Genomic DNA, 22,988 nt, shown 5'->3' with positions numbered 1-22,988 from the left:
TTACATATGTGTATGTGTGCGTGAGAGAGAGAGAGAGAGAGCGCTTCTATGTGTTTATGTATCTAAAACATAATATTGTATATACTATATATTTACATATGTGTATGTGTGCGTGAGAGAGAGAGAGAGAGAGAGAGAGAGAGAGCGCTTCTATGTGTGGGAGAGTGTAAGAAGAGAGAGGGAGTGTGTGCATATGTGTGTGTGTGTGTGTGTGTGAGAGAGAGAGAGAGAGAGAGAGAGAGAGCAGGTGTGTATATGTGTGTGCATGTGAGAGAGAGAGAGAGAGAGAGTTTCAACATTTGAGAGTGTGTAAGTTAGAGAGAGAGGGAGAGGGCATGTGTGAGAGAGAGATGGTTGTAGAGAGAGAATAGTTCTTTTTTGGAACCTTGGTGTGTACGCACGGGTGCAATACTAGTAATTATTATTGATTAAAAAAAGAAAATTTAATTATTGCAAGCGAGGTTGTTCCTTAAAAGAGAGAGCAGGCGAATCAAAGATCCCGACAATGGAAGAGGTGAAGTCCATACTCCCGCGCTGTCAGCGATGGCTTCCTCGTAAAAGCCGGTACTGTGCTGCAGTAGCTCTTCCAAATCTCGCGTAAGCATCACTCCACTCCGCCCCAAAACTCCAGTATTTATCATGCACGTCATGTCAAAGAAGAATAAGCAGCTCTGAACCAGGCCCTGTGATGGTAGCAGGTATTGTGGGAATCATAAGCAACCGGGTGTGGAGACGAGGATCCCTTGTCCTGTGGACCCGTCACAGTGAGTACCGGTCGATTTAGCTGGTGTGTGCGTGCTTGCTCGCGTGATTGATCTTTTCTCGCGGGTTGTGCAGCTCTATTCTCCAGACGGAGGCGGAGGCGCATTCTCGGAGATGCCCTGGCCTTGTGCGGTTTCAACAGCTGGAGCGGATGCCGTACTACCGCGAAGGGGTCAATGCAGGCAGCGACGATAACAACGAAGATGGCAATGATGGAAGCGGCATGCGAGAGGAAGAGGAGTCCGTAGAGAGGAGGGTAGCGGACGATGCACATGATGGCATGGAAAAAAAGCTCCGGGATCACTGGAGTTCCAAGTTAAAGCGTTTAATCTTCAACTCTTTATCCAAGGAGGAAGTGAGAGAGCTGGTTTGGAAAATTGAGTCCGCGTACAATCTCCATTGCAAGGATGAATTCGATCTTGCATTCGAACACCCCTCAGCGTGCAACAAGTGGGTCGATGCAGACGTGGACAGGTGATTTAGGCCAGGTTGATTCTTATGTTACATAGAGCTGTTTTCACATAGGCTGTCATGTTTTACTTAGAGCTGCAGTGATATAGATATTGTTTTCACCAAGTGTTCTGATAACAGTGATTCCATGCCCTAGGAGGATACCTTTTCAAGTAAAACATGTTCTACAACAAGCGTCTATGCTTGGCAACATGGAGAGTTTTGGTCTTCTTCAGTCACCCAATGCTTATGCTACTGGCAAAGAGAAAGCAATCTCTTACTCAAATGCAGAACCAGTGTTTGTAGAATTTGGGGCAGGAAGAGGCTATCTAGCTCATATGCTGGCTGATTGCTACAAAGCTCAAAATATCGTCCTTGTAGAGCGCAGGTCCTACAAGTTCAAGGTCTCTGGCATTTCTTTTTATCATTATTTATGCAAGTCCATAGAGCAAGCATGCCATGTTCTACTCTTTTGAAATGTTTATGTATGTACACAGGCAGACAGAACTTTACGGCGGAATCCAGATGTTTCTTTTGAGCGTGTACGAATTGACAGTAAGTAAATGAACATGAATCTGGGGGTTTTTTGCAGTATATCGTTTCAATTCTTGGCTGCATGACAGGCTAGATTTGTAGCTAGGGTGGGGTGCACATTGAAATAAAGAATGCTATCTAGGAAGACACTGAATGCTAGTCTCACTGAGGAGAACTTCCAAACTGTAAAACCTCTTTCCTTTTGGATGTTGCAACTCTAAAAACTCATATCTCCAATCTCCCAATCCTTCCATAGCGGTTGTATTTGTTTCACATCATAATGTGGAATACATATTTAGTAGTCACAAAAATGAAAAACATTTAATTGCTAGGTATAGAGCACAAACAAACGCCATGCCAGAAAAATGCAAGGTCTACTATAGGAATTGCAGCTTTGGGAATGTTATGCAATTCTTTGATGAGCCATTTTTTGAAAATTACTAAAATGGGGAGTTTGAAGCAAAGTTCTTGAGTAATGAACAGTTTTAGCTTAGTTCTGCAGTTCTTACTGTGAAGGCTATTAAAAACTCGCATATGAGAGCAGGGCCCGACTTCAGTTTCCAAGAGGTCTTCTCTCACTACCCTCCAAAAGGTGTTGCAGCAACATGCTGGTAAATGAATAAACAATGAAACTATTGAAAAGAATACGTAGAGTATTAAATTCGCGCACCTCACGTGTACTGTGTAGGGTGTTCCGTACGCCGCACAAATGCACAAGCTTCTATATAAATTTTGAAGTTCTTGTTTGTCCTGGATCTTATTAGGCTGCCCTATGCCTCATCCATGCATCCCATATGCTTTTTCATGTGACATGCAGCATAGAATTGTTCCCAATATACCGCTATTAGCGATATCTCCACAAATAGGAATCCTAAAGGCTAAAAGAATAGCCTGACACATCTAACACTAGGAACTCTTTCATGTTAATTATAATGAAGTAGCAACTTTATTAGTTAGGTCTAGGGACTATGGTCACGGACTCAAGTATAAAAGGGGCCTCATGGGCCACCATTGGTATCTTTTGGACATATTACTTTTGCACAATCACGGAGTCTATGGCTTAGACACATTTGGCTTATGTAGGACTATTTCTATCTTGATGGTGAGAGGCTAAACCACTTAGGCATCAAGGATTTGTATGTTATCTTGATTGTGCTTTCATTTTGATTGCTCAGTTTTCTCTAATCTTAGCTTTAATATTTGTGCACAAGTGATTCTCTATTACATTTCAGATTAGAGCCTTGATTTTGATCCAAAGGGATGGAATTTTGGAGAGATGAGTGCACATATGTCATTTTCTTGAGATATTGGCAAAATCTACCATAGATTTAATTTGTGTGTGTGGAATGGTAGAATGTGGAAAAGAGAGTGAGAACACATGGTTTGGGCACCCAATTTGAGAGACAACATAGTCTAGATAGGAATTTTGGGCATATTTTTGAGAAATTAGTGAAAATTATGGTAATAAAAGTCAATTTCTACACTTCTCCCCTTCTCCCTTCAAGCTTTCATGGAAACCTGCATCTAATTCTCATCTATGCTCCATTATGCATCCCGTTGGTGAAAAGTAATCCCACCATAGGCCTACTTTGGCTTGCAAGCTACACAGAGAGCTCACACACTTGCACGCATGGACACACATGTACACAGAGATACACACTTACACGCACACACACAAGCTTGCACATACACATACATGCTTATACTGTGAGGGCAAAAGGACGGAAGGACCAGATATACGAGAGATCGGAGTAAAACCACATAGCATGAAATATGTGAGTGAATATATATAAAAGGGTGAGTGCAGATATGTACAAGAGCCCTCATATGAGAGGTGACTTTGAGTAGAAAGAAGACCAGTGATGAAGCAGAGAAGATGTCAGAGCTGAAGCACGGTCGATGATGACGAAGGCTCGCGTCGATGTGAGGTAAAGCACTCCGAGGTGATAGTGGCAGCGGAAAAAGCTGACGTTGATGACGATGATGGTGGTGCAGTCTCTGATGACACGGGTGCTGCGTACCTGAAGCAGAGAGGGCTGCTGTCTCGAAGTGTAGCAGAGAGGGCTGCTGTCCCAAGGGCTGTGCCAAAATGCACAAGATATGCTTAAGGTAAGCACGGATGTGAGCCCTGATGTATGCGCTGATGTAAGGCTGAGATATACGTTGATATAAGCCCTGGCGTAAGGCTGATGTAAGCGCAGATGTGGGCTGATGTATAGCGCTGATGTATGCTGTAGCAAAATGCAGATGATTGCTGAAGCAAAGTGCTGATGTCTGCTGAACCAAAATGCAGATGTAAGCTGATGTATAAATGCTGATATATGCTATGATGTAGGCGCTGACATATGCAGAAGTAAAACGCACATATGGTGCAGAAGAAAGCCAGATGTAATGCTAAGAATAGCCTGATGTGAGCCCTGCAGAAGGCGTGGCCTGGACCAGCAGAGGAAAATGCTGATGTGAGCCCTTGCTGTAGGTGGCCAGATGGTACCTGATATGGCGATGAAGTGGTACATGAATGATGAGGTATAGGCAAATGCTATATATAGTGAAGGGGGTCGGTCACCGTAAAGGTGTAGGCCAGCAGTCAAGACAAAAAAACCCCAAAAATATAAAATATAAAATATCCAGAAAGTCCCTTTTTAGGGCTGGAAATAGTGTTGTGAAGTACATGCACACACTCACACACACATGCACGTGCACGTGCACACACGTAGGCACAAAGATACACACTGACATATTCACATGCTCACACACATGTACATGCACACACTCACACATGGATACACAAACACAAACATACACACCACGTACACATACTTACACCATACACACTAGCACATATACAATCAAGACACTTGCACGGTGCATGCATGCATGAAGTCGACATTACACAATCACACACGTGTGTATGTTCACACAATCACATATATGTGTGCAAGTGTCTGTGTGTAAGTGCGCATGTACGTGTGTGGGGGGGGGGGAGAGAGTTTCTATGGATGTGTGAGGGGGTGTAAGAAGAGAGAGTGCATGTGCATGTGTATGCATGAGAGAGGGGTGTGTGTGAGAGAGAGAGAGAGAGAGAGAGAGAGAGGGGGGGGGGTATATTGCATGTGTATGTGTGCATGTGAGAAAAGAGAGGATGTTCGTGTGTGTGTGCATGGGAGATTGTGTGTCTCTACGAGAGAGAGAGAGAGAGACACACACACACACACACACACACACATACATGACACATGAACGTGCATGTGTACATGCACACACATGAAGACACACACACATACATGGATATGCATACATACATAAACACACATACACACACTTACACAAGTACACGTGTGTGCACACATGGACGTGCATCACCCACACATGCACACATGTATACATAGATGCACACGTATACACATTTGCACATGTACATGCACACACATATGTACGTGCACATGTACACATAGGGGAGAGAGAGAGAGACGGGGGCAGGCCTAGGAGTGAGAGAGAGTGAAAGAGAGAGAGAGATGGCTATAGAGAGGGAATTGGTTCTTTTTTGGAACCTTGGTCGCTGCAGCAATGCGCGGGTCCGATACTGGTATATGCCAACAATACTTCATTTTTCCAAGGAATTAGGGTTTTTGAGTTTTCTCCAAAAAATAGGTATTTTTCCATGAATTTTTGTGTTCTAGGGTGTTAGTTCTCTTCCTCAAACTGTCCTTTATCCTCCCATACCATTTTCATCTCTTAATGGTCATGATTTTAGGGTTCTTGAGAGGAATTGGGTTTAGGAAAATTCTCCAAGATTAGGGTTTCCAGTGACATTTCTCATAAATTCAATCCATAATCCTCTTTCATGTGGTCTCTTCTATCCAACCATGCATTTCTTGACCCATTTGGCCAAAGAAAGTAAGGTTTTATGAGAAAACATGGTTTAGGGTAGAATCCTCATACACCAAGGGTTTCATACATTTCCTCTACAAGGAAAACTTAGGCAGTGCTGGCGGCTGTTGCAACTGGCGGCAAGTGGTGCTCGGCGGCGTAGGACAGCGTTGCTGGGTGGCGCTAGGCAGAGTAGAGCAGAATGGGGCGGCGCAACAAGGTGGTAGTGGTAGAATTGGGCAGCACAGAGGCGGCGCAATAGGCAGCCTTTGCGAAAGATGGAGGTGTAGCCCTAGGCCCGGTGGATGGAGAGGGTGGTGATGTTGAGGATGATGATAGAGATGATGATGATCTCCTTGCTCTTCACACACTTGATGCCAAAAGAGAGGCTCAAGGTTCTTTCTTATACTCGGGGAGAGCCTTGCTTTTTGCTAGAAAAGCTGTAGCCAAGCTTTTTGCTTTTATATTTTACTAATAATAAAATATTACCCATCTTTTGCAAAAGTTCTTGAATTGTTGCTTTTCTAGCTTCAAGGCCTTGCTTTTTGGTCCTAGAGCTGCTTTTAGGAAAAGGGGCTCTGAGCTTTTTGATCCGGCTCAGTCTTCTCTTTCCAATGGTGCATTTAGCTCGCGGTCAACTTAGTTTGACTTTTTGCATTTTCTTGCTTTTTGTCCAAAAGTGGTGCTTTTTCGTGAGCCAACTTCATGATTCCTGTTTCCATGCTGTCATCAACCTGTCCATGTGTCCGAGCATGTGTTTCCAACATGTGAAAAGAGCTAGGAGGCCAAATAGTTAGAGAGAAAGAGAGCAACGAGCATTAGGATAGCTAGAGAGCCTTAACCATGGAGTAGTCTAACATGATAGAGGCAACAATAGAGCTTGCAAAAATGAAGAGAGAGGACTCCAATTTATAGATTTGGGGCTCTCATGAGCTAGAATGGCAAGTGAAAGCTATAATGACAAGTGTAGAGTTGAGGAGACAAGTGTAAGGCCACTTGTCTCACTTTGAGCCACTGTTGTGCCACATGTCCCAATTTAAGAGATGATTCCAACTCATCTCTAAAAATATCTCAACTCGTAAAGCTTTTGTCAAAAGTGCTTTGGCAAGTCCCTCCATTTACTTAACTTACAAACGCAATGATGCAAACATAATTTCCATTGGGGTTTGTCCAAAAATAGTAAACCTCCTAGATTTTAGGAGCGTGATCCTTTGTATTCCACCTTATTAGAAATGTATGTGAGCACCATGTAGAACCATGTTTCAATACTAGATCTCTCCCAAATCCTTGGGAGCTTGCCATACATGCTTTCCACTTGACACCTAAGCTCCAATGCCCATTTGTGTGTCCAAGCAACCATCTCGAGCGCCTAGACCAAGCTTCAAGCACTAGATGTTTTGTATTAGATAATTCCCCATTCCCAAAGCTTATACTTTCTAAATATTTAGACATCTAGGAGTCCACCAGACTCCTTTCATATGGGGAAATGTCTAGGCTGGTGACACCTGCAACTACGTGACTCTCATTAGCATCACCGGGTGTTCTATTGCTGCTGCCTGCACAAGACTTGCTGCTACTTGTACCCTCTACAGTTGCTCATACTATTAAGGCTCATGAGGTGGAGCTGCTGTTGCCCAGCATCAAGCTCTCTCACGTTTTCTCTGTTCAAGCTTGCTCTCTGCGTGTGTGTGTGTGTGTGTGTGTGTGTGTGTGTGTGTGTGTCTACAAGACTGCTTCCACTCCATGCAACATTGGTATCCGAGCGACGCATCTTGTGCTTCTCATCTTTGCACACAGATTTAACACTCACCTCGCACAGCAACTTTGGTCTGTTTCAGCTTAGACCTCTTGTTTTTAGGGTTTCAGCAGTTTCATACAGTTGCCCGCCGCTTGTAAACTTCTGTACAGCCTGTTTTTAGGGTTTTGAAAATTTTGTACTTGCTGTTTTTAGGGTTATTGCTGTTGCAAACTGCCATACTTAGTGTGTTGGTCATGTTGCCTGCTTGCTCGCTGGTCGTTCTGCGCAGCAGCCGCCACGAAGAACCCTGGTTCCGCCTGCTCTCTCCAGGAGCTTCACCTAGCATCGAATGTGCAAACCCTCAAATCAATTTTTTGATTTCGGGGTTTCCGCCAATGCCACCATAGCGGCGCCGCCTCCGATGGCTGAGCAGCCAGTTTTGCCTGCTGTCGCCAGTAGCAATGCAACCGTTTGCAGAGCCAAATCTCAGACCAATTATTATTATTATTATTTTGCACAACTGTTGTTCCTCATTCTTTTCTGAGTCTCTTAAGCCGAAGCACACGATTTGGAGCCCGTTTAGGCCATCGAATCCCATGTGCAAATTTTCAGCTTCTCTCAAGGTAGCAAACGACTTCTTGAATGACGTGATGTGCTTTGTAGCACTTGAATCAAAATACCAATCAGCATCGAGCCTTGGGTTAAATTCGGCGTTCCTCGTGCTCTCTCTCAGTGCATTCGGCATCGAAATACAACATTGTGACACCCATCTTTGGGGTTTGATTTGGTCATCAAGTCTTTATTCAGATAACCTTTCTATCCCTACCCTTTGTCATCTCAATACATTTGCAAGTCCTTGTCATTAGTGAATCATTGGGCATCGTAGAAGTCTAACTTTTAGTGGACATTGAGGGTTTGCAGTGCATAGCTTGGGACAGATTGTTGAGAGAGAAAAAGAAGTAGTAGCAAGGTCTTGTTGCAACTATAGGTGACGGTGCCGAGGAAGCAAATTTTGCACATGATGGCTATGCCTTAACAGTCACATGCAGTGATTTGCCTGCCTCTTGTTTGTCATTGTCAGATGTTGATTTGTATTTTGATTTAGGTGCTACAAAGCATAATAGTTCGTGCAAGAAACTGTTTGCTACCTTGAGTGTCACGTGTATCCCGCACTTGGATGCCACGTAGACATATCTGTACAGTCGCCTGGATTTTAGACAGCCGACCAGCCTCCAATAGGGGTATAAATACCCATTACATAATTCAGTTCTATTCATCTCATATTTCACCAAGTGTTGAAGCTGATCAAAGGGCCTATACAGCCAAGGATAAGCTAACGCAGAAGGGGTGAAGGATTGAAGGTCAAGGGCAGAGGATTCTCCTCAGCCTAGAAGGTTCAGGTTCAGACTTTTATTTCAGTTTTTGCATCATTCTAATAAAAGCAAATACACCATTCGTGGTGGGGGTCCTATAGAGGGTATTCGGGACCCAATACTGTGTCCTCTTCTCCCTCTCTCTCTCTCTCTCTATTTTTTTGCACATCTACATTAGTTTTGTGCGTTAATTTTCGTCGTGACAAGTGTGCTATTTTTCGAAGCATTGAAGTTACCGATCTCCCGTGAAGCTTCCGCATGTTACAGTGGTATCAGAGCCTACTTCGAGCGTAAAGATTCAACAAGAAATCATAAATTTTTTCTCGCTCGTGTGGTTGGTTTTCAGTCTCCGGTGGACCACCCCTTTCGGAGTGACTCCTGTCCCTCGAAGGATGGTTGGTTTTCAGCCTCCGAAAGCCTCTGGAAGTCTCCCGCACACATAGTGGATGGTCAGATTGCGCTCTGGAAAGGAAGTGTGTTTTCCTGCTATGGCAAGCTTCGACGACGAGAGAGCCCAAGAACCTTGGGACCAAAGTGCACCAGGCAGCCCAGCTAGGGCATGAGTGTTATAGAGATGTTCCAACAGATGATGCGAGCAATCGCAGACCAAAGTACCAAGTTGAAAGAGCAGAAGGCGTAGATACTGTTGAGATATCGAGCTCGTCTAGTGAGGCGGTGGACACTGATGACCCGCCTGGGGGATAGGCCCTGCACTTACACCACTGGCATGGTTGGTGAGATCTTGGGTGATATGCGGCTAGTGGGATGACAGGCTGTGTGACAGCCATTCTAGAGACTGGCATAGTTATAGCGCCAGCTCATTTAGTTGGGTTCACACTATAGAGAACCCGTGTATGTATTGGTTGAGTACCTTTCATATTATGTGTACTCTTATCTTGTATATGGTGTGTTGAGTGTTGAGTGAAGAAGAAGAAGATATTCAGCCTCTCACCTTGTGTGTTCTCTATTAGGGTTTTGTGAGTGTGTGTGCGCTTGCAAGAGCTCAAGCTCTCTTCCCCCCTGCATCTTTTCATGGTATTAGAGTCTGGTTCATGCTAAGGGCTGAGCTGCAAGCAAGAGAACCACAGGAAGCGGTATGAGGGTAAGAGCTTCAACTACTCTTCCCTATTGTGTTGGTGACTACACCCTTGTCGGGAGCTCTACGGGAGGCACCGGCAAACGATCTCTGATTGAGGAGCTTTCTTCGCGGGAGTAAAGCTATAGGGAAACAAAATTCTGTCCTATCGGACAACATTTTTTGGGTCGAAAACGCGTTTTGGGCGTGTCTGGACCTCCGTTTTTCAGAAAGCAGGCGATTTCGAGCACTGCGGGTAAGTCATCAATTCTCTGCAGAACTCTGTTTTAAGAACTGCAGGAAGACAGCTTGACTGTGCAGACACTGTGGGTGCTGCAAAGAGGTCAACAGTTGCCATTGGGTATATGTATGCACATTAAAGTCACGGGTTGTGACATTTGAGAGTACTACAGTACCGTTGCAAAAAATACAGCAGTTTGTGCAGAAAAACCAGAGTGCAGTTTCTGGTAAAATTGTGTGTTTGGCAAGATGTCAAATGATGGGATAACTCAGATTGTGGCTGAGAAGCTTGACAAGAATAACTTCCATGCTTGGAGGTTCAGGTTGACGAATTTCCTGATGGGAAAAGGCTATTGGGACTACATAGAAGGTGAGCATGAAGAGGCATCGGAGATACCAGACATAAATCCGACTGCTGCCTGCAGATGTGAAAGAGTTTAAAGACTGGAACCAAGGAGCCAGGAAAGTTATGTATTGGCTTTCCATTAGTATACAGGACACCATGATTGGGCACATTCAGGATGCCAAGTCCCCTAAGGAGGCGTGGGACACCTTGGTTAAACTCTATGAAACAAATACCAAGGCACGCAAGATACAGTTGAAGAACGAACTTCATATTGTAGAGAAAAAGAGCATGTCTGTGAATGACTATGCGCTGAAGATAAAGGGTATTGTGGAATCCCTTGCATCTATTGGTGTGTCAGTAGATGATGATGACAAGGTGGAAGTCTGTCTACGTGGTCTCGGGCCACAATACAAGGCGTTCAAGACGTCTATTCAGACTTGGAAAAACATTCCCAACTTTACAGATTTGGTGTCTATGTTGATTATAGAAGAGAAGAGCTTGGGTGAAGACCAACAGTCTTCACAAACCAAAAACAGTTCAGAGCAATAGGCCTTCTACACAGGTTCAGGAAGAGGACGAGGTAGAGGAGGCCGTGGACGCGGTCAAGGAGGTGGCCGAACAGGTAATCAGAATTATGGCCAGCAGCAGCAGCAGCAGCAACAACAACAGTCCCAGAATACACAACAACAACAACAACAACACACAGGTGGAAGAGGCAGATTCAGAGGCAGGGGGAGTCAAAGAGGCCGTGGAAATTGGCAAAGGCAGTATAATGATGCACGTGAATGCTATTACTGTGGTAAGCCTGGACATGTGCAGGCAGAATGTTATAAAAAGCAGGCTGACATGCAAAATGGGAAAGTGCAGCAAAACAACTATGCATCCTGAAGCAGAAATAATGAGGATAATGAAAGGTTGTTTGTTATGCAGCATGTCATGAATGCCATGTCTGAAAATGTTGATGCAGCACAAAAAGATAATGTATGGTATGTGGATTCAGGTGCTTCGAACCATATGACAAGTCATGGGGAGTGGTTCAAGGAGATGAAAAATCTGGAAAGACCAGGTTTTGTGGAAACAGGGGATGACACTGCTCATTCAATTGCCCATGTTGGAGATGTGCCATTGTCTATGCAGGATGGCAAAGTGAAGTACCTTGCAGATGTACTTCACGTTCCGAACATAACAAAGAATCTGGTTTCAGTTGGCCAGATGATCTAGCAGGGTTTGCAGGTTCGGTTTAACCCTGATGGTTGTTATGTCGAAGACTTCAAAGACAAGTGCAGGTTGGTTGCAAAAGGCAACAGAGTGGGCAGAATGTTTACGTTGAATGTAGACATGCCTGAGATGAGTGCTGCGATGTTTGCAAATGGTTCAGGAATTGTTGCAGACATAGACATTTGGCATAAAAGGATTGGACATGTGAATGTGCAGAGATTAAAGTCTATGCAGACTAAAGGAATTGTGACAGGGCTGCCAAAATTTAAAGTGGAAGGTATGCAGAAAATATGTGAAGCATGTCAATTTGGGAAGCAAACAAAGCATGTGTTTCCACGTAACAGATATGTGAGCAGAAATGCACTAGATGTTGTGCATTCAGATGTATGGGGTCCTACGAAGACCATATCTATGGGAGGCTGCAGGTATTATGTGACTTTCATTGATGACCACACAAGGAAAGTGTGGGTATATTTCATGAAGGAGAAGAGTGAGGTGTTCACTCACTTTCAGAATTTCAGAGTTTTGGTTGAAAAGCAAACAGGGAAATATGTAAAGTGCCTAAGGTCAGATGGAGGGGGAGAGTACTTCTCCAATGAGTTCTCTGAATTTTTGAAGAAGAATGGTATTCGGAGATAGTTTACATGCAGATACACTCCGCAGCAAAATGGAGTTGCTGAGCGGAAAAACAGGCACATTGCTGAGATTGCGCGGGCATTGATGGAAGAGAAAAATATGCCGCATAGCTATTGGGCCGAGGCTGTTTCTACAGCAGTACACATCATGAACAGGACTCCAACTGCAGCCATACATGATGTAACTCCAGAGGAGAGGTTTACTGGCAGAAAACCAGATTTGTCTCATCTAAAAGTCTTTGGATGCATTGCATATGTGCATGTGCCAGATGAGCTGAGAACTAAGCTGGATCCAAAAGTTGAAAAAATGTGTGTTTATTGGATACTCCCTTGAGCAAAAGGGATACAGGTGTTATAACTCTGCTACACGTGAGTTGAGGGTAAGCAGGGATGTTGTCTTTGATGAGATGAGCAGCTGGTATGCTGCTGAAAAAGAAGCTGTTGGGGCTGATGTGAGTGGAAGTGTGGTTGCACAGAATGCAGGTCAGCAATCACAGTCTTTGAGTGGACTAGGAGAGTCCTCATCTAGTGGGTCTGTTGATAGACCATGGAGTGGCAGGCTGCGTCATAATACCAGTCCTGCAAATGTGATTAGTACATCACGTAAAGGAAAGAGAAAGTGGTTGAGCCCCTTAGTATGCCTGACATTTCTGCAGGGCATTCTCATGTTGATGGAGAGTCTAGTGGCTCAGATATGAGCCTTGATGAGGAGCTTGGGATCCCAGCTATGAGAACACCTGGTGTAAAGAAGGCTATGGAAGCCATGAATGAAAAGCTGCGAAGATCTGGGAGAGTGAAAAATCCTGTGCAGAGATTTACCTATGATGGTTATGTGGCACATCACTATGCATATATGGCAAAGGTTGTGCAGGTTGTTGAGCCCACATGCATTGATGAGGCTGTTGGAAATGTGTGTTGAGAGAAAGCTATGGATGAGGAGATGGATGCACTATATGGAAATGAGACTTGGGATTTAGTGCAATTGTCTGAAGGCAAGAAAGCCATTGGATGCAAGTGGGTGTACAAAGTAAAACATAATAGTGATGGAAGCATAAACAGGTACAAGGCTAGATTGGTAGCCAAAGGATATGCGCAGACATATGGCATTGATTATGAGGAAACTTTCAGCCCAGTTGCCAAGATGGCAACAGTGAGAGTTGTGATAGCAGTGGCTGCGTCAAAGCAATGGTCTTTACATCAGATGGATGTAAAGAATGCATTCTTGCATGGGGATTTGCAAGAAGAGGTGTATATGTTGCAGCCACCTGATTATGAGGATGTGGGTCACCCCGAGCATGTTTGCAGGTTGAAGAAAGCCTTGTATGGCTTAAAACAAGCACCAAGAGCATGGTCTGACAAGATTTCTGAATATCTTGTCACTATTGGCTTTCATGTAGCCAATGCAGATTTCTCGCTGTATGTGAGACATGGTGATAGAGGGGTTGTGCTTGTTGTCATCTATGTAGATGACTTAATCATTACGGGGGACCATGATGCAGAGATCTTTGATGTAAAGATCTTGCTTAGACAGAAGTTCGAGATGAAGGATCTGGGGGAGCTCAGATATTTCTTGGGCATTGAGGTGATTAGGTCACCACATGGTATTGGATTATTGCAGAGACAGTATGGCTTGGACATGTTGTCCAAGTATGGTATGACAGGTTGTAAGCCTATCTGAGTGTCATTGGATCAGAATGGCAAGTTGAGTGCAGATTCAGGAGAGATCTTGGAGGATCCTACTATGTATAGGCGCATAGTAGGAAGTTTGATCTACATGACGATCACCAGACCAGATTTGAGCTATGCTGTTGGGTTGGTGAGTCAGTTTATGCAGGTTCCACGGAAACCGCATTTGGATGCAGTGAGACGCATACTGAGGTATGTGAGGTCTACTTTGCATTGTGGACTATTCTATGAGACTGGGACAGAGATATGTGTACATGGGTACACAGATGCTGATTGGGCTGGTAGTATCTCAGATAGGAGATCTACTAGTGGATTCATGTTTTCTTTGGGGAGTGCTGTTGTGACTTGGAGCCATAGTCACCAGGGAACGGGAACGGATATGGGAACGAGGGGCCAATCCGGAACGGGAACGGGACCCCTTGCAATCCGGAACGGGATCCGGAACGACACGTTATCATATTTCAATACACATGAGTAGACAAATATACAATTAAAAGCAGGCAAAAAGAGACAAATATACAATTGAAAGTAGACAAAAAGAGACAAGAATTTGATAGCAAACTCAATGACCTTGTTCATATTTAGAAAACCAGAAGTACAATAGCTTGTACAATGTACAGCCACACAGTGAAAGCTAGATAGCTAAGAACAAAGAAACCTAAAGTCCTAGGTGATATCAAATAGGTGCAAAGATGTCAGCTAGATCATCCATAGATGCATCATGCATCGATGCAGGTGGAGGTGGAGGTGGAGGTGGAGGTGGAGGTGGAGGGTCGTCATCATCCGACTCAGACTGTGGCTCCATATCTATGAAGCTCTCATGGTCAAAGTCACCACTAGCAACCTGGGCTAATAGTCGCAAGTTGGCTGACACATACACAAGGTCATTTGTTCTTCGAGGCAACATGGCTAAAAACACTCCATAGTTGCTCAATTGGAGAAGAACTTGCATTCTGACTGAGAATGCGCATTGCAAGCCGTTGTAGCTCTAGAGTACCCGATCCGTAGTTCTCCCACCAAAGAGCACCTCCCATAAGTGTCCTATCTTGCTGGGCATCTGCTGAACCAAAATTACCTGTCTTTGCTCTGTACTTTCCCAAATCAATTCTAATCTTGCTTCTCATCGTAGCATCAGGCACCAATCTGGCAAGGATTTTGTCCCAGCCATTTGTGACTTCTTCATCCGATTCCTGGCTTTTGCCTTGAAACTCTGGATCAATCACAAATGCAGCTGCATGCATTGGTGAGTGATATCGGTCCCACCTTGCTTGACACAAACTTTGAAGTTCTGCCTTCTTTGTTGTGTCGGGCTCCAAAGAAAGGATACGCTCCACCATCTTGTCCATGCCCTCATAAACTTTGCCAATGCAAGGTTTTTTCCCATCCACCATACGCAGCATGTAGATAATGGGCTTCGTAATGTTGACAACATGCTCAATCTTCACCCACAAAGGAGCATCCATGATGTGGGTTGTTCCTTGTGTGCTACGGGCAGTGGGCCACGTGCTCCACTCATCACTCACTACAAGCTGCTTGAGAATGTTATGGAGTGCAACTAGCCTCTCTAGCATAATAAAATTATATGCAAAACGAGTTTCCGAATATTTTTTAAGATCCAAGTTTCGGGATCTTTTCCTAAACTCGGAGAGGCTAAATGTGTGCCGAGTGATGAATGAAACTATGTCTTTTCCCTTTGCTATGCATGGTGCTACCCATGAAAGACCATCAATGTCTTTCAAAAGATTATTCAAGCCATGTGCAATGCATGGAGTAAATGTGATGTGTGGATACCTTGCCAAAAGAAGGTCGCCTGCAGCTCGATTTGAGGCCTCCCCATCACCAATGACCTGGATCACATCTTGAGGACCCACTTGCTCAATTGCCTCTGCCCATTCCTCCACGATGACGTCGGCATACTTGCCCGTTGGAGAGGCATCATGGGAAGACACAAAAAATGTGTTCCCTTGAGAGTATGCGATGATGCCATGGATGGAGCGAGATTGGCTATCACTCCATCCATCACTAATGATGGAGACACCGTTGCGTTGCCACCCTTCCTTGACGTTTTGCATGGCTTGCTCAACAGCTTCCTTTTCCTTTGCCAAAAGCGTGGTTCGAAGGCTCTCCGAAGAAGGGGGAGTGTAGGTTGGTCCAAATTCAGCAATGAGACGAACCATTTCCCGAAAATAAGGGGACCTTGCCACATTGAAAGCGATGTGGTCATGGTAGAAGAACCTTGCAATAGCTGCATCCACGGCTTCTCGTTTGCGTGGATTCCAAGAACCCGCAAGAGTTCTTTGCGTGCCTTTGGGGGGTGGCGGTTGATGCACGGAAGAAGAGCCTACGGATGTGGAGAAGTTGCGTGAAGGAGTTGTAAAGAATGATGGGTTCGCAGCCATAGCTCTTGGAGGAGGAGCACGAAAAATCACTTCATTATGCCTAGCTTCTAGCTCTCTCTTTTTCTCAGCTGAGATTGACAAGCATGGTTGGATTTCTTGTCCCGGCTCATGGATTAGGTGACCTCGAACTCGGTTGACTCCCCCATGTTTGGATTTCTTGTCCCGGCTCATGGATTAGGTGACCTCGAACTCGGTTGACTCCCCCATGTTTGGTGCTGCCACAATAGCGACATTTCCACTTCCTAGCTCCTCCGCCTTGATTGGCCTCAAGAATATCCACCTCATCCCACCATGACCATGCTTCGTTCTTCTTTGCTCTCTTGGTTTCCTTAGGAGGCATTATATGAGAGAGAGAGAGAGAGAGAGAGAGAGAGAGAGAGAGAGAGAGAGATTGTACTTGGCTTTGAGAGAGAGATTGTGAGAGAGAAAGCTGTCTTGGTTCCCTTATGAGAGAGAGAGAGATTGTACTTGGCTATGAGAGAGAGAGATTGTACTTGGCTATGCACATTGCACACTGTACTTGCAGCTGCATTGGATTTTATAAGTTCTCAGAGAGGTACGTTTTTTTTTTTAACGTTGATATTGACGTTTTTTTTTTTGAACGTTGCAGGGCAGCAGGTCGTCTTTCAAGTTTCAACGTTTTTTTTTAACGTTGCATAATCTATTCGTTTTTTGATTTGTTTTTTTTTAGGGGTCGGCGGCGGCGCTCAAAGCAGGTATCCATTTTTTTTTTAAAAAAAAGGCCCAAATTTGGGCCTTTTTTAAAGGGTGCCCAAAACGTTGGGCACCCGTAACCCGTTCTATTCAAAAAAAAAAAAGGATACGCTATTACACTGCCGGCTGCCATAACGTGGAAAAAAAAAACATTAACGTTGCCGTTCCGCGCATCAGGGAAAAAAAAAAAAAAACCACGTTGCTCCACGTTCCACCGTTCCCAAGGTGGCTTCCTCTACGTTCCCCCGTTCCACACCAGTGGAACGGCGTTCCCATGTGACTATGCTTGGAGCAGCAAGAAGCAGCCTACGGTTGCTCTATCTAGTACAGAGGCCGAGTACAGAGGAGCTGCTATGGCAGCATGTGAGGTAGCTTGGTTGAGAAAGCTACTTGCAGACTTGGATCTATCAGTGGATAGACAAGCTGTCATTTTCTGTGACAACATTAGCAGTATACAGTTGGCCAGGAACCCGGTCTTTCATGCTCGTACGAAGCATATAGAGGTCCACTATCACTTCGTCAGAGAGAAGGTCTTGGCAGGAGACCTTGACCTTGTTTATGTCAGCACAGAGGATCAGGTAGCTGACATCTTCACCAAAGCATTGGGTACAGAGAAGCTCCGCAGATTCAGGGCTTCGCTTGGTGTACATGAGATGGGGTTGAGCTCGAGGGGGAGTGTTGAGATATCGAGCTCGTCTAAAGAGGCGGTGGACACTGATGACCCGCCTGGGGGATAGGCCCCGCACTTACACCACTGGCATGGTTGGTGAGATCTTGGGTGATATGCGGCCAGTGGGATGACAGGCTGTGTGACAGCCATTCTAGAGACTGGCATAGTTATAGCGCCAGCTCATTTAGTTGGGTTCACACTATAGAGAACCCGTGTATGTATTGGTTGAGTACCTTTCATATTATGTGTACTCTTATCTTGTATATGGTGTGTTGAGTGTTGAGTGAAGAAGAAGAAGATATTCAGCCTCTCACCTTGTGTGTTCTCTATTAGGGTTTTGTGAGTGTGTGTGTGCTTGCAAGAGCTCAAGCTCTCTTCCCCCCTGCATCTTTTCAGATACTGGCTGTGGAAGAGCGCACCCGTTCTCTAGTGCCGCGTTTTCCATCTCCTCCTCCCTCTCCTTCCGTATCCTAGATTCCAGATCCTCTACACAAGGACCCTCTCGAAGGATCACGACCACAACCGAGTTCGATGCTTGAGTTGCAGATGCGTGCATTGGAGATCCGACAACGCGAAGACGAAGCCATGCGACGCGTGGAACATGAGCGTTACCTTGCGGCTTTGGACACAAGATTGACACCAGCGGCTTCCTCGAATCATTTTCTCGAGGAAATGAACTTCAGTAAGTATAATGGTAAACTCGACCCCAGAACTCTTTATTCATGGTTGCATCAGTTTGAAGCTTACTTCGCCGCAGTTAGAAAGAATGATACGGACAGAGTGATCTTAGCCGGTTGGTACTGGGAAGGTGAGGCCATTCCTTGGTGGACCCAGTGGGCTCATGCCCACACCAGATTAGGTATGGCAGCTTATGTTTGGGACGAGTTTGTCCGCGACCTTAAGTAGCGGTTTCTACCGCCCCATTACCTTGAGCGACTCGAAGACGAGTTCAGGGGAGCGCATCAGAACGTGCAACCAGTCCTTCAGTTTGCCAATAGAATTTCGAACTTATGTTTGCAATTAGGCTTATCTGATATGGACAAGAAAGGGCAATTTTTGTATGGCCTTGACATGCAATCCAGTGGATGGTGCGTATGTTTAGGCCAGCCACCTTCGAAGATGCACTCTCGCTTGCGCAGAGTGCTGAGATAAAGCACAGTGGTGGCAAGCCTAGGACTTCCCAGTCGGCTACTCCCAAAGCTTCCGCCTCGGGGGGAAAAGGCCAGAACTATACGGGGTCTTTCCCACGACAGAGCACGGGAGCCTCTGGCTCCAAGAACTCGAACAATGCGTCCAAGCTTACTCCAGACGAGAAAGCGGAGGCAGGTGGCAAGTTGAGTACTGAGGAGATTGCTCAGTACAAGGAGGATAGGTGTTTCTTTTGTCATACAAAAGGACACACTTCTTGGGAGTGTCCTAAGAAGACTACCACTCCAAAGACCGCCGCCTCAGCCTCCACAGCTTCTGTGGTGAGCCCAACTCCCACACAGACCCCAGTGGTTGTCCCTAGTTCTTCAAATCCCAATGCTTCAGTTGGAGCAATCATTAGTCTCGGGAGCTCGAAGATAAGCAGAAGGGCGCCCATGACCAGGAGTATGAGCGCAACGAATTGCTCAAGACCTTTGGCTACATAGGTGGCCATAGAGTCGTCGTCTTGTTTGATAGCGGCAGCACGGAGGATGTGGTCACGGAACAAGCTGCTCGGCGTGCTTGTCTCCCCCTGACTTCGGTGGACAAGCAAGTTGAGGGTTTTAGCACAAGTATGACAACGAGCGTCAAGTATGAAGCTCTAGGTGCTAAATTGGTTATTCAGGGCATAGAATTTGTGCGTGATTTTATGGTTGCTCCTCTTGTAGGAGCAGACATAATATTGGGCATTCAGTGGTTTCACAAGTTCCTTCCTGATGTCAAGTGGGACAAGCATACTTTCCAGATTAATCGAAATGTGTCAAACGTCCCAGTGACCATTAAGTGGGAGCCAAGAATTTTGAACTTTCCGCTGATAAGCCACTTGTGGGCTAAACGAGTGTTTCAATATCGCCTTTCCAAGGCAATGGAATCGGAGTTGGATTGCCAACTCCAAGAATTGTTGCAATCTAGCTTCATCCGCCCCAGTGTGTCGCCATTTGCAGCACCGATCCTGTTTGTCAAGAAGAAAGATGGGTCTTCTCGTTTGTGTGTTGATTATCGTGCACTCAATAAGCTGGCGATCAAGAGTAGATTCCCTATGCCTCGAATAGATTATATTCTTGAGAGGCTGAATGGGGCTAAGGTGTTCTCGAAACTCAAATTAAAGAGTGGGTACCACCAGGTGAGGATTGTGGAGGGGGACATCCCCAAGACAGCCTTCCGTATGGAACGGGTCCACTATGAATTTGTGGTCATGCCTTTTGGCTTGACGAACGCCCCAGTCACATTCAACCGCATGATGATGCGTGTGTTCCAGGAATTAAGTGGAAAGTGTGTTTTCATATTTCTAGACGACATACTAGTATTTTCAGCTACGGTTGAGCAGCATGACATTGATGTGGAGAAAGTTCTGAAGTTGCTGGAAAGCAATGAGCTCTATGTCAATGAGAAGAAGTCGGAATTTTATTTGTTCCAGGTTCATTACCTTGGATATATAATTAGTACAGAAGGCATTCGACTGGATCCGGCTAAGGTGGCCGAGATTGTCAATTGGGAAGTACCTCAGACTGCTTATGGCATGAGATCCTTTAAGACAGGGCTACTAGAGTATTCTGTGCTTGAGTTACTTCTCCATACTCTTATGCAATGTAGCAGTGGTGCTTAGCAAGTTGTCAGTAGACCACCTAAGACAGAGGAGAATTATTTGTCGACAGACATGGCTTCAGGAGACCACTTCTCTACAGCCATTCCTTCTCCTATCTCTTCTCCCGCTCCATCACGGCCTGGATCCTTTGCTCCCGCCGCTCCACGGGTGGTTCCTATTCCCAATCTTTCCTCTCTGAGTTTCTCTCATCCAGGTCTTGCTCCCACCCCTGCCCACATACCATCCTATAGTCCTCCCCAAGTCAGTGACTCCATGAAGCTTACAGCAACCAACTATCATATTTGGTCTTTCTACACTCAGTTGTTGATGCAAGGAGCCGGTGTGTGGATGGCTATCTCCACACCTCACTTGGTGGACCCTGCTTTGAGAAGCATATTGGATGCTCGGGCTCGTCTTATCATCACCCATACAGGCACAATTTGTCTCCTCCCAGGGTAATGCTCATCAGATGTGGATAGAGATCCAGAGGAGGTATGGGAGAGTTTCGACAAAGAAGATTGCCAAATTGGAGTCAGATCTGGAGAAGCTTACCATCACTGAGAGTCTGAGTCAGATGACTTGATTGAGAAGATTGGAGAGTTCTCCCGTATCAAGCTGCAACTTGAGGAGTACGGGAGCACCATCAACAATCCCATCCATATACTTCTTGGTAAGTTGCCTGCTTCTTTTGATTCTTTCAGGGATAATATTTATTTCCGTGATCCTCTCCCCCCTTTTGAGGAAGTCGTGAGTTATCTCCATGACAAGTGCATGCTTTGTGGAAAAGGCAAGTCGGAATCTGCTTTTGTTGCCTCTAACACAGGCAAGGGCAAGGGCAAAGGCAAAGGCGGAAAAGGGAACTCCAACAACAACAAGCAGAAAGTCACCACAAAGTCATCTTCTGATGACGACGATTCTAACAATTCTAACAGCCTCAAGGGTTCCAGGATGAAGGATTCTTGTGAGTTTTGTGGCCGACTTGGTCATTCAGAGGCCAAATGTTTTGCCTGACATGCTACTTCCCGCAAAGCTAAAGCCAAAGCTAAAGCAAGGCAGGAGTCCTCCTCTAATGGCTCAGACAGTTCACCCACAACAGATGGCTGAGATACTTCACCGACGACGACAGAGGAGAGTACGAAGTCTCATGCTAAGATGGCTTTTCCAAGTGGGCTGTAAAAAAAAACAGCAAAGTACCTCCTCTCAAGCTGTGCACAGCAAGAGAAAGAAGAAAGAAAGGGGGAGGGTGGGAGTCTGATAGAGAAGAGAATAGAATGACTCTCCAGTGGTAAAGCAGCTCTGTAGAAAGAAATTGCAGCACTTGAGGCAGTCTCGAGTGAAAACGCAGCTCCACATGAAAACGCAGGTTACTGATGAGGAAAACGCAGCAAGTGAACAGCTCCTATATGCTGTAAACAGTCAACAGCAGCATGGGAACAGAAAACGCAGGTCCCTGTAGATGTTTCCGGCTCTAATACCATGAAAGAATGGGTACTATGCTGTGATACCCACAAAGAAATGCTGCAAGAACTGTACAACACTGTATATGGACAGCAAGCATAAAGGAAAAAAGAAGATCACTGCTGAATATGACCAGAAAAGGTAGTACATCATGTGGAGCAGCATGAGGGAGGTCCCGTAGATGCTGCCTATCACTGCAGAAGCTGAAAAGAGAGAGAATGTGAGGGAAAAGGGAGCCAGCCCTTAAATACTACCTCACGATGCTGGTCGGCCAGCTGTAGCAGGCCGACAGCATTGGTGTAGCAAAAAAATGCTATAAAATGTCTATTGGTGTAGAAAAAATGCTAAATGCCAATGCAGGGCTTCATATGGAGCCAGATACAAGCATGAATATGCATGGGAAAGTCCATCTCGGGATGAAATAATTGCCAACATGGTCCTCTGCTTTATCAAGTTTTTACCCATATATAGCCCATGGCTTACTTCTAATAACCATCTCTAAGACAATCCAGACCTCCCCCTTGCTAGCCCTTAGCCCTATGGGCGGCTCCTATATTGGCCCCAGCGCCCCGACTAAGCCCACTAATGTGCTGTGGACAAGTATAATCATTGGGCATGTGTATGTGGACATTTTTAATGCTTGGGTAGGTTGTGAGTTTCTCCATAGCCTAAACACCTGGCAATGGGCTTTGTCCAGGTGCAGGGTTTCAACAATAATTAAAAGGGGGCACTTTCATCAAATTGTTAAACCTGCCATGCTTCGTATGGTTGTTTTGTCCCTGCAGCACCCTATGTCACGTGCACCCATGCATTGTGGTACACGGTGACAAATTGGCCCATCAACAGTGCAAGAATCATGTACAGTAATAGTACCTGTGAGGATATTTCTGTCTTATGCCGTGACCCCTTTGTGAGCCCCAGTCCGGGACATGTTAGGCACGAGCGATGTAGGTTAGTCTCCCAGCCATAGAGGTCAATGTCAGGTCAGTCCTCTTAACCCACTGTGGAGAATTCAGCAAGTGTTCATCATGTAGGTGCATGTAGATG

General features: G+C 45.3%; 1 protein-coding gene across 3 annotated transcripts in view; it reads left to right on the top strand.

The window, feature by feature from the left end:
• Window positions 1-429: 429 nt before the first annotated feature.
• The window catches only part of LOC147622388 (methyltransferase), a 71,803-nt gene continuing 49,244 nt past the window's right edge, over window positions 430-22,988 (top strand). The window contains exons 1-5 of one of the 3 annotated variants that reach the window (XM_086821928.1): window positions 430-597; window positions 699-764; window positions 838-1,236; window positions 1,370-1,616; window positions 1,710-1,767. In XM_086821928.1, the coding sequence (XP_086678054.1) occupies window positions 506-597; window positions 699-764; window positions 838-1,236; window positions 1,370-1,616; window positions 1,710-1,767 (862 nt within the window). In that variant the 5' untranslated portion in view covers window positions 430-505. Of the gene's footprint in view, window positions 598-695; window positions 765-837; window positions 1,237-1,369; window positions 1,617-1,709; window positions 1,768-22,988 lie in introns of all 3 variants that reach the window. The other 2 variants (XM_086821929.1, XM_086821927.1) reach the window with 2 other exon arrangements.

This window comes from Cibotium barometz, chromosome 28 (assembly GCF_041138505.1).
Source record: "Cibotium barometz isolate CiBa-2024 chromosome 28, ASM4113850v1, whole genome shotgun sequence".
Classification (NCBI taxonomy): domain Eukaryota; kingdom Viridiplantae; phylum Streptophyta; class Polypodiopsida; order Cyatheales; family Cibotiaceae; genus Cibotium; species Cibotium barometz.
This window is presented reverse-complemented; position numbering and strand designations above follow the sequence as displayed.